The sequence below is a fragment of the Lepisma saccharinum genome, chromosome 3 (genome assembly GCF_977018435.1).
Source record: "Lepisma saccharinum chromosome 3, izLepSacc3.1, whole genome shotgun sequence".
NCBI lineage: Eukaryota > Metazoa > Arthropoda > Insecta > Zygentoma > Lepismatidae > Lepisma > Lepisma saccharinum.
Genome location: NC_139231.1, coordinates 43,372,418 through 43,385,141, shown reverse-complemented (window position 1 = coordinate 43,385,141; position 12,724 = coordinate 43,372,418). Strand labels below are relative to the sequence as shown.

General features: G+C 38.3%; 1 protein-coding gene across 2 annotated transcripts in view; it reads left to right on the top strand.

Moving 5' to 3' along the window:
- Positions 1–12,724, top strand: part of LOC145985763 (clavesin-1-like) — a 28,154-nt gene that overhangs the window by 1,857 nt on the left and 13,573 nt on the right. For both annotated transcript variants that reach the window (XM_083119837.1, XM_083119836.1), the window contains exons 2-4: positions 8,559–8,717; positions 9,516–9,607; positions 10,898–11,051. In XM_083119837.1, coding sequence (XP_082975963.1) covers positions 8,570–8,717; positions 9,516–9,607; positions 10,898–11,051 — 394 coding nt within the window. In that variant the 5' untranslated portion in view covers positions 8,559–8,569. The remainder of the gene's footprint in view (positions 1–8,558; positions 8,718–9,515; positions 9,608–10,897; positions 11,052–12,724) is intronic.

The window sequence follows — 12,724 nt, the reverse complement described above, 5'->3', positions numbered from 1 at the left end:
ATAAGAAAATACATATGCAACATGTTAACACAAAATTGTGCACGCATTCAATGTTTCTTCAATACAAATAAATATATTATCGTATCGTACCCTTAGGTATGAGGGATCTTAATGGGAATGTAGCTCACTCATACCTAAGGGTATGATAATTGGTGGAGGTGCGGGGCAAAGGAAAGGAAGCTATACGATTCGATGGGTCGTGCGTGAGTAAACATAGGGGCGACTTTAAGTTACTACGGACGAAGTTTAGAAGTGAAACGGCTTCGCTGATGCAATAACAAAAGGACTTTGGAATGCAAGGTCAGGAAAGGAGGGAAAGAGAAAAAAACTATTGGGACTTTAGCGGATGGCTGTAAAACACATGTTCATATTCTCGCGTGTTGGAAAAAAAAAGCCATGCTTTTCTTAATTTCAATGTTTGCCCCCTAGAATTGACTTTCGTCCAATGTTAGGGGGGGGAGGGTCAATCCCCCTGAACCTCTGTGGTTTCGCCACTGGCCGCAAATAATTCCAAGGGACGCCATGGCATTCTCTCTTCTTACAACTTTTTTCATTTACATCGTTCGGCTCCCCCTAACTTCGCCTCCGAACTTGATAAGAAGCGAGGAAGAAAATTTTACAAAATGTATTTTTATTTGCATAAAATTTGAAATCGATGGGGGCAATATTCCCTCAATGTTTACTCCCTCCTTGCCCCCCTAGAATTGATTTCCTTCCAAGGTTGGTGGGCAATGTCCCCCCCTGATGTTGAGCGACTGACTTGAGCCGAATGGCGTTGTTTACTTTAAATATGCTCCTCTTGTGTCAGCCGAAGTAGAAAGAAGCCTTTCTCAGTACAAGGCTTTCCTGACTGACAATAAGCAATAAATTTTATTTGAAAATTTACAGGGACTATCCACTGTACATTTGCATCTCAAAGCTAATCAAGTGAAGCCAAAATAGTATATCAGCATGTGTTAAATATTGGTGTTTGAAACAGTTCAGTTGTAAGGGCATCGTTTTCAAATTGTAGTGCATATATATATTTTTTAAACTTTAGGTCATAAGAGCATTTTTTATTTTGCACATTTTGGTGATTTTTGGTCATAAAATTCCTAACCCTAGTTATTATCTTGGGCGATATTTCTGTACCTTCAAATAGTAAAAAAAAAATATCATGTATGATCTTGAGATGCAGTATGCAGGCGGATAGTATATACTGAACGGATTGTTCGCTGACCTCCACAACTGCAAGCGGGATGTTAGATTATTATTAGTTAAGGTTCGCATAATATATCAACTCGTTGTAACCAAATTAGCAGAATAAACAGAACACAAGTGACATGTAAACATACAACATGACACATTGTGATATCACATATAATACCATTCTTATAGTCTCTACTTCAAAACTCATAGAAGTGCATATTTGTGTTGTAAATTTTAGATAGTGATGGTACTGTAATTATCAGGGAACGGATTTATATTTAGTAAGAATATGACAAATATGAAAATGCATTTTTTTATTTTCACCAAAATAAGGAGTTAAATATGGCCTTAAAATTGTAAAAAAAAAAATTCCCGATAACTCTATTATTGAAGAATTGATAGATAGGTCGTTCAAGAAATAAATAACCTATGTTGTAATATTTTTATTTCGTAATATATACATGCAAACTCTACATGTCTAGATAAGTACATACCTGCACTAGTTTTCAACATAATCGCCTTGCACAATGAGGCATTTGTCCTAACGCTGCACCAGCTTATCGAAGCCTTGTAACACTTACTGCGGCCTGGACTTCCGCATCATGTGAGCGATCCCAAGGGAAATGTCCAAGGTGTTGGCCATTCCACGAACCTTGATTCTTCTGTTTCCCCGGATCAGCTCATCCACTTTCGCGATGTTCTCATCAGTAGAGCCAGTTGAGGGACGACCGGATTGAACTTCATCAAAAATCCTTACTCTGCCTTCAGTGAGCATGTGGTGTTACTCAATTATTTTTGTAACAAATTTTATGACACACGGAAACTTATTTATTGAACAACCCTCGATTTTTCGAGTCTACATGAGCGCGGTGGCTCAGTCAGTAACGCGTCTGACTACCATGCTAAAGGTCCCGGGTTCGATCCCCGGCCGGTTCAAATCCGGGAACTTTTCTAACGATGGAAGCGACCCCGGCGCCACCCAGCGTCGAATAACATGGGTACCTGGGGGAAACCCTGGGGGGTAAAGGCGGTCAGGGGCGTGATGCTGATTACATCACCCCCACTCACGACCGGATCAAGAAAGTGTGGGGCGTAACCCCCACACCCCCTATACGCCTTCATGGCGTGGTGCTATGCACAGGGGAGAACTTTACCTTTTATATCTGATTTCAGCTTCATACATAAATATGTATTTACATATAAATTCGTTTCCTGGTAATTAGCGACTATCGTTATTTATTGCATAATTGAATCAAGAAAACTTATGTGGGCAGGTCATGTGGCACGAATGGCAGAGGAAAGAAGAGTTTACAGGATTCTTGTTGGGAAACCTCATGGTAAGAGACCTGTAGGAAGGCCAAGACGAAAGACGAAGATGGAGAGATAACGTTGAGTTGGACCTAAAGGAAATCGGTAAGGATGGAAAAGATTGGATTGATCTTGCCCAGGATAGGGACAGATGGAAGGGTTGTGTTACTGCAGCCATAAACCTTCGGGTTTAAAAGGGGTAGAAAGTTAGTAAGTATCGTTATTTATTGATGAACCACTTTGCCGTCTATCCTCGCCGCCGTCATAGAAATGACAAAAAAACCAAAAAAAAACCAAAATGACTGAAGCAGACAGAAAATATGCGAAAAGCAAATGCACTATACACACAACGACAACCATATGGTTGCCACTGTACTTTCAGGATCTCTGCAGAATAGCCAAGACGAAAACTGTATAAAAATATTTTTTCTCTCTTGAAGCGCATGCAGCATTCACAGGAGATACACTGTCCTTGACAAAAAAACAAAAAAACGACAACATGTTATCATCTTAAGGTCTCTGGTGGAATGATTATGCAAAGGTCAAACTTCATAAGGGCGTGACCTACAGATAGGGCGGCGGGACTTAAAGTGTTGCAGTACCTAGGTCAGTGTGCAAATCCCCCTTCCATATTCAGTGAATGTATTGTGGATTTTGTGGATGTGGATTTATAAAAAAAAATAGTTCAGTAGTTGACTTAATTAACACAGCTAATTTGTAGTAAGGTAGGTGAACCAAAGGTGACCCTAGTTAAGCTTCTAGAGCAATTTACAATTCTCTAATGAGAGATAAATTTCTAAAATTAAAAGAAATAACTCTTATAACTGTCCTCCTCCGTAGCCGTGCGTTCTAAGGCACCACGCTTTGGGCGGCGGTTCGGGACGACATGGGTTAGATCCGTTCAGTTCAGTCTCCGGGAATTTTCGACCTGTGTATAGTGCCGGTGGCAACCCACCATCGTGAGGAAATTGAGGAGCTCCGAGTGAGTGAGCGTAATCCGGTCGCGAAGTCCTACAACGGCTGAAGGTTGGTCGGGCCGACCACCCGTCCCCCTAGTCTGCAGATCTCCACGCCCCCTTGTGGTCCGCGTGGGAGGGAGGCCAACAGTCGGTAGGTAAGCCAGGGCCCAAAATTAGCTATAGCGCTATAGGATTATAACTCTTATAACTAATTTACAACGTGTACCAAATGGATATTTTGAAACATTGCTTGTAACTAAAAAAAAAAAATTAAAAATATTAAAAAAAATATACAAAACTGTTACATCTGTTCCCAAGGTGGCCCACGCATTAGAGAATTATGCTTGTGTTCAAGAAAGCATATTGTGCTGTTGCCGTAGATGATTAATTAATTATTCCTGTACTGTTATGAAAATTATCTTTCACAATACGCGAAGGCGAAGCCAAACTTCGGTAACAGTTGTATAAGTCGGAGACGGATTTCTTCAAATTTACAGGAGAAAATACGAGAAAGTACTTACGGAATTGCGTTCTTGAGGACTTTCTAAAGACGGGGAAATTGTTTTTTCGAATCGTGCAACTTATTTGGCCTGTAAGTAAGGTATTTTTCGTCATTCATGCATCTCCGTTGTACGATAGCTCGTGCCGCCATTACCGTCGACTACGTGAATCAAATGTTCCGTGCGTTCGATTATGTAACCCCCTGTCAGTGTAGCAACCACGCGGTAGTTTTACAAGATGACGTGTGAGCGTTTTTTTTTTTTTTCAATTTCAGGTAACACTCTAGTTTACGTCCTTTTCCTAAGGAATATGTGTCATATATCGTTGGAAAGCTTATTTTATAAGGAATTCAACAACGTAAATCCCAAAGCGAGCAAAATTTTCCTGAAGGAGTAAATCGAGAAAAACCGATATGCGCAATTGAACGTACTGAGGAATTTTTTAGATGATGAAGCACATATTTAGGGGTGAAATGAGTGCTAATGGAACCTAACCTAACAGGCCTAACCTAACCTCGTAGGCATACCTCGACCCCGTGAATGGATAGTGTAAAAAGAAAGTGTAAAAAGAAAAATATACTTACCCGAAGAGATGCCGGGTGCCGCACCACGATCGCGCACCGCGAACGCAAAGAAGCAATCACCATGCAGATAAGGACGTAAAGTAGAGTCTAGCCTCAATTTTCGCTTAAAAACCTTTTGTGAATAGTTTGTGCGGCATTTATCGGTTCATAAGTTTGGAAACACTGCACATCAACTGACGATACTGCATATCAGCTGACGATAGACAACGTGAGTCAAAATTTGCCCGCCGAATTAGCAACGACCAATAAATGATTATAATGTTAAAAATAACGCTTTTTTCATGGAAAAAGAAGTGATCCGCAGCTTGAAAAATGTTCTGCTATGCATATGAAGTAAGTAGCAATGATTTTTATTTTAAAATAAACGAGTTTAATGTGTCTCCGGCTTATACAACTGATACCCAAAGTTCTATGCGCTGATTACCTATATCTAAATTACCTGAATATTAGCATAAATGGAAACGCAGCAAATCACTTTTTGATAGAAACTTTTATCACAAAACTTCACAACTGTTACAATATTACATGACTGTTAAATCTGTTACCATGGCAACGACAATGTTGCCAAACACATTAACGTAATACAACTTATCATAAAGAGAAAATCAACTTTATAAAACATCAACTTCAACATTAACATTTGAAGTTAAAAATATATAATAATTATAATGGTACATTTACAAATGAACATAAGAAGTAAAATAAATTTGTGCTGTAAAGAACAGTCACAATATTTATTCATGTTTATTCACGTTTCTACATCTTATTAGAGAAAATTGTTGGTGTCAAACTTCTTTTGATTGTTGACATGAATTATATACAGTAACGACGAATAGCAGACCTCCGTGGTCTGCACAGTCCCTACGATGCCAGGGCTTCCACAATAACTTTAAAAAAATGGCTGCTGACAGCCCGAGACACTTCGTTTTCTGCATGGTGGTCAAATAATTGAATCGTATTTGACAAATGAAAAACAGAGTGTAGCCATAAATAGCTTAGCCAAAAATGATATTCAAAACTCAGGTTATTCAAATTTGAAAGACGTGGGTATTGGAATCCGCAAAGGATTAATACCAGTAATACCAGGACCGGTATGTGTTTATATTGTTCCTAAATGAGCTTCCACAAACCTTGCAAACACCCAAGTTACTCTTTTGTGCTGATGACACAACGGCTTCAGTAGATTCTTTTCACGATAAAAAAACTAATTTTTCATTTAAAAAAACGGCGAAAAGCCCTTACAGAACTACAGAACTGGTTTGGCGTAAACAAACTTTCCATCATTAACGAAAAAACAAAAATAATAAAATTTGGTACACCAAGAATTAAAACTATTTATGATTGATTTGCTTTTTTTACTTCGCTCTTTGTGTCACTTTTGGCTAATTCCCGCAAATGGGGATGAGTTATGATATGATGAAATTGATGAATGGACACACACACATGTCCATGCCCAAGCCGGGATTCGAACCCGGGGCCCCTGGCGTCGTAGCGCGATGTTCTAACCACTCCGCTACGGGGGCCGGGTAAAACTACTAATGAAGCAAGGCAATTGCACATGAGGGCAGACCAGGCCGGCGATTAGGGGGGCGAGGGGGGCAGTTGCTCTCCCACTTTTCGCCCCTAAATCTTATCTATATACTGTCTTTGTCCCGCACCCAGATTTAGCACCTTGCAACCCCCGTTTTTGAAACCCAATCGCCGCCACTGGGGCAGACTATAACTATTTGCAATACAAAATTTTATAGAATATTGTCTTAACTGGAAAGTTCATATAAATCATTTATGAAGTAGGCTAACTCCGTATGTTATCAATTAAAACTTTAAAAAATAGTTGAACTTCAGTGTGTATAATAAATGTCTATTATCGAACTTCGAAATAATTTTGAGATATGAGTTATAATTTTGGGGAAACTCGCCAGAAGCACAGGGATTGTTTTTAATACAATAGAAAATCATTGCGTATTTGGCAACATGCAAAGCTTTCTTCAAAAAATTCAATGTGCTAACTCTGTGCTAATACTTCGATGTTTGTATGTACTTAAAATGCTATTACATGTATACACGAATCGAAATTAAAACAATACAAAGAACTTAGAGAGACACTCACAATTACAACACCAGATTAAAAGAAAAAACTTTCACATTCGCAAAGTGTGACTAACTACACCTACTAAAAAGGACCATTTTTACACAGGTATTCAGTTATGCAATTTGTTAGAAATAGTTATAAATATATTGAGAGATCAAAGATATTTGAAAGTAAAGAGAAAAATTAGTGTTGGAATGTACGTTGTATTCAACTAATGAATTTGAGGAATTAAATGTTGTAAATTTAGATCGTATGCATAACATCACATGGTATTTTTATATGCTACTAGTGCACTACAGAATAAGTGGTTTTGTATATTTTTACTTTAGTTTTATATTATATCATTGTCATAGTACTGCGAAAAAACACTGTGTCTAATATATGTGAACAAAAATATATGTATATAATGTGCACGTCAACATATAATTTGTAATGCACATACACCAATGCACCTCAATGGTATTGTTTGTCAAAAAGTTCTCAATAAAGAAACATAAACCGAAACACTAAAACAAAAGTGCACGTATTTAGCAATCACAACTTGCTCGCCACAAGGGGCAAGGGGCAAGGTCAAGGATATGTTCACTGATAATGTTGTCCTTGACCATATCATTTCAGCACTGAACAACATAGAACCCATCACTCCAGCTATTCACGAAAATGACTTGAAGTGATATCAGAGTATAAATTGGACTCAAAACAAATTTTATAATTTTATATCTTGTCTTCAGCTTGAGGAAAAAACCCACAAAAGTCAAGAAAGTGCTAGCATCACATGAACATATGGCAGGTTTGCCGCTTGGGCCTGCGCCTAAATCTGGCCGTCTCTCACACACATGCATCTGCACACGACACGTAGACAATGCATTCTTCACTTGTGCTGATCTAACATTTAAATCATACAGAGCCAAAACTAGTTTACTTTTAGATTGGCTGCAGCATGGATTTAGAGCACATTCCAAGTCGCACTTCCAAATTCAACAAGCAGTTTCCGGAGAACAATTTTACATTCTAATAGCAGTGATAGGTGAATGAGAATGGTGTTATATTATTTGGGATAAAAACCAAAACCTACTAATTTTATTGCAGTTTACTTCGGCATGTGCCATAAGAATATATATCAATATATTTTACTCCCTCTGTCCCATAATTATTGTCCGGTATACCTTTGTTTGTTGTCTCATAATAATTGCCCGATATTCAAACTGTGACATTGGTGTATACAGAAGAAGAACATGAAACACGGGAATCAGTCATACAACTTTATTACTCAAGGATCAGTACAAATTGTGCTTTTCATCTGCCTCTTCGTCTGTCATTCCTGTACTACCATTTTGGCACACCGGACTATAGTTATGGGACAGAGGGAGTAATAGTTAAATTAGTTACTCATGTTTATCCTGTCGGGTGTCTGATTGTCCGTTAATTGGTCGAGAGGAACATGTGATTTATTTTCATTGCAATTGTTACTTTTAAGTCCAAAGTGTGTAGTTGTGATGACAAACTACACTTGATGTGGCATTTACGTTGCATCCGTGGTACTAAAGTATCCAAACACAGAATTATTGCCTTCAAAGATCAACAAATGTATTGTAATTCAACGAGCACAAGTTACATAAAGCTAATATTCATGCAAGTGGATGTTATATCAAAAGTACAGGAACGTTTGGGTACTTTCTCAGTAGTTCCGGAAACCATACTGTATCCTTCTCCTCAAGGATGTATTCATTTACATCCTTTAGCCCACTACATATTTTTGTAACATTTCATTTTCAATTCCACATTTTTATATTGAGTAAGTACGTACATTAGTACATTAGAATGAAAGGCAGCCTTATGAAATTAAAATAATCTGTTTCGGCCACGAACAATTATTTAAAAAATATTCAAATATAGTTCGTTCTTTACATGCACTTGTGTTTCTTAGGACAATCCAAGATGGGGGAAGACAACACGAGCCTGTTCAAGAACTCGAAATTCGAGTACAATCTTCCTACCGAATGGAAAACAAAAGCCTTCGAGGAACTCAACGAAAACCCAGACACAGTTTTACAAGAGTTGGCAGTATTTAGAGAGAAAGTTCAAGGTAAGTGCGACATGTTGCTTGAGATCTAGAATTGAGCCAACTGCATTCTGTGCATTTGTGAGCGAGCGACTATATTAGGCAACGATTGGTGAGTGCAACTTATTTGCTTGCTCCAAACAAAGTGTTATTTATTCTAGTCATTGGTCTTCAATAACAATGGGGAAATTTGTTAGCAGTAGCAGTTAAATTTATCAAACAATTCCAGCATCCTAGAATGCATAATTGGGTATTTCCCATTGCCTTTGTTTTACATATTAAACACTGTGCTTAAAGAGAATACTTCTCTCGTTGTCAGTGGTGACAATAGAACCTATGAATAACCTATTTATCTATAAATTCAGTGTGCCATAAAAATATTCTAAGTTTTCTCCAGGAATGATACACTACATCTCTGTAGTAAATACAAATCGATTGTGCACAGCACCGGCAAAAAAGAAATGCTCTCGAAACAGTGTTAGAATAGGATGAAAAAAAAAAGGATCAGCACTAGAGAATGGATAAAATAAGATAGCATGTTAATATCAAGAGAAGAAATCCACTGTGATATTTTTTTACATTAATAGTATTATTAGTGATAAAATAATGGGTATCGGAAAACGACTCTTTGTTTGAAAATCTTCAATACAAAGATTCCATCCATACAAGGGTTTCTTAAAAGTAAATTCGAGTTAATTTCCAAGACATAAAGGAAATCATAGGTATATAGTAGTTAACATATGACAAACGCGACTTGTACACTGTTCAAAACGCGTCTTCACAACCTACTACATCAATCAGTTTTCTTACACTCTTTTGCAGATGTTCCGGGCCTTCATTCACGCTTGGACGACTGTTTCCTCTTATCATTCCTGAGGGCAAAAAAATTTAACCAAGAGAAAGCGCTGAGAACGGTGAGCGGATTCGTCCTCCACGCAATTATCATTAAACTTAATAAATATATTTCTTCTGTTGCCAAGAATAGTTATATTGAATGCCTGGTTTGCATTAATATTCTGAAAACATCCTGGTAAGAATGACAAGGATTGTACTCTTTATATGTATGTATGTATGTATGTATTATTATGCAAAAAATGACTAATTGGTATTTAGCAAAACTAGATGCAATGAAAGGGTTTGGTAGTTACAGAAGGGAAACGGAGGTAGGGTACGTTCGAATTTTTTTTTAAAAAAAAAGATAAAAGAAAGGGGCTGGTATTACTTAGAAGTCGTTCAGTCATAAAATACTGTTTTCATATGAATACACACACACACACAACAAGCCGTAGGGGGTGTGAAGGTTTGGCTCTGCACATTCACAATCACGGTCATTCGTGAAGGTGATGTGAACAGCACTAAACCCCGCTCTCCTTTATCCGTCAGGGTTTCATCACAAGTACTCATTCATTTGAGGCTGGGTGAACGTCAGAGCCGTTCCATGAAGGAAGCAGTAACTTTGCTGAGAAGTATTCATCTGAAATCACTCACCCCGAGGATCGAATCTGGATCTCCCGCGTGACAGTCGGACGCCTAATGACTTGACCACCGCGGCTCCCAAATTACAGTCATTTCAACTTGGGGGGAATTCAACGACCCTTGCCACATATCTATAACAGACGGGAAATCAGACTAAATGGCTTATGCATCCTTTTTTAGATGTTCAGCAAAAACAGTTTTTACAATACATGCTTAAAAATTATATTTCGCTGTGAAAACGAATTTTAATTTTTTCTGCCACAAAGTAAGTATCTTTTGTTTGGAAAACGAAACGCGCGCGCGTGTGTGTGTGTGGGGGGGGGGGGGGCGACTGCTATGTTTATTGCTCCAGATTACTTCTAGAGATTGGCAGACGATGTCATCAAACATGTCGGGCATGAATGGGAACTGGACGACGTCAAAAGCATTCAGGAAATTCTAAATAAATGTAGTCCTTGTCATGTCCGACAAATTAGGTGGCAGCAAAGTTTAAAATGGAAATATACTCAAAAGTTCGTTATTTCCTCCTGCATTACATGAAACTATTACATACAAACACAAAGTTCAATATAGAATGCATAACGGAACACTTATGCGATCAATAGCGATACCAGAGCCATCTACCCCGGACTTACTCTATTGCAAATCTTGCTTTTAGTTATATTAGGTCTAATCGACGTTGTGTTTTCCAGAGAAACTAAACGAATAAGCATTTTTTATGGTTTCAGCTCACAAAATTCTACAAATTCAGGCAGATATATCCGGAGTATTTCCAACCTGTATTACCTTCTGATAATAAGGAAATGTACTACGACATGGGTATAAGTTTGATTCTGCGCGAGAGAAATCCTCTTGGTGCAATAGTGGACTTCATTCGTATCGGTAAGTAAGCTAGCAAAAAGCATCTCAATCACTTAAAATACTGTTAGGGAATAGTAGAGAGACGAGACAAGACTAGAAGTGGGACCCATTCGCTTCGTCTTGTCAATTTCGATGTCTGCCTCGGTCTCGTGTTGCAGCAGTCTCTTGTATTCGGTCTCTTTTAGACAAAAAGTCTTGAAAGATATGGTAATGTTCTCGTCTCGATTTGTGTATGGTGGTCTTGCGATATAATTATAATGGTTGTAGAAGAACTGAGTTTGCTTGAAATATCACCTGTGTGGTGGCTATTCCCTACAATTCAACAAAAAACATCCAAATTCCTTGCGCAATGACGACACCACCTTTGAAACTGACTGTCAGTAGTATACGGCGGTTGCTGGAAAAGTTTCTGCAAACTACCACCAACAGTGACGCTAGTGTTCCGCTATCATAAAAATCGGAAGAATAAACCTTTATTATCTTTAAATTATCTTTAATTGTTTGTTAGAGCCTATTCGTTTATTTTTAACAGCAGTTTCAAGTAGTAGTTTCGTGTGAGAAATGGAATTTCTCGTGAACACTTTCGGGCAATTATTATTTATGATTTCAAACGTACTTCAACACCGAAACAATGCATCGAGCGACTTCATTTGGCTTTTGGGGATGAAGCACAATCCAATAGGACTGTGTGCAATTGGTTTTCCGAATTCCAGCGTGGTCGAACATTTCTCGTGAAGATCGTCCATCACGCCTGTTGTTGCCAGTATGTTGATGCTGTGCGTGAAATGATTCAGAGAGATCGGCATGTGACATACCGTGAGATTCAGGCACCCTTGAACATTGACATGAAAGCAATACATACGATTTTGCATGGTCATCTGAATGTACGGGAACTTTCAAGCCGTTGGATTCCACATAACTTGACCGAAGCTCAAAAACAGGCTCGTGTAAATTGGTGTAACGAAATGATCAAAATATTCAACCGAGGCAAGTCTAATTTGGTGTACTATATCGTTACAGGGAACGAAACTTGGATCTATTCATACGAACCCGAAACTAAACAGCAATCCACTGTTTGGGTGTTTCAAAGTGAGCCGAAACCAACAAAAGTTGTTCTTTCAAGGAGTGCTGCCAAGCAAATGATTTCTTGTTTCTTCGGTTATACTGGACATGTGGCAACAAAGCTCTAGAAGATCGGATGACTGTAAATGCTGAGTGGTATACAACAATTTGTTTACCAGAGGTCATCAATGAATTGCGTAAAACAAACCCAAATCCTCGCATCATTCTTCACAACGACAACGCCAGTTCCCACTCAGCACATCAAACTGTTGATTTTTTGTCCAGTAAAAATGTAGAATTAATGACTCATTGTCCGTACTCACCTGATTTACACCTAATGAATTCCTTTTGTTCCCACACATGAAAAATAAGATGCGTGGTGAGCGATTTGTGTCGCCTGAAGCAGCTGTTGACGCATTCCGAACAGCGGTTTCTGAGGTATCAGCTTCAAACTGGAAAAAATGCTTTCAAAATTGGTTTCAGCGTATGCAAAAGTGTATCGATTATAAGGGTGAATACTTTGAAAAACGATAAAGCCATTCCCAGAATATCACATGTCTTTTTTCATATTGATTGCAGAAACTTTTCCAGCAGTCCTCGTATCTTTACGCTTTATCTTAAAAGTGGCAGAA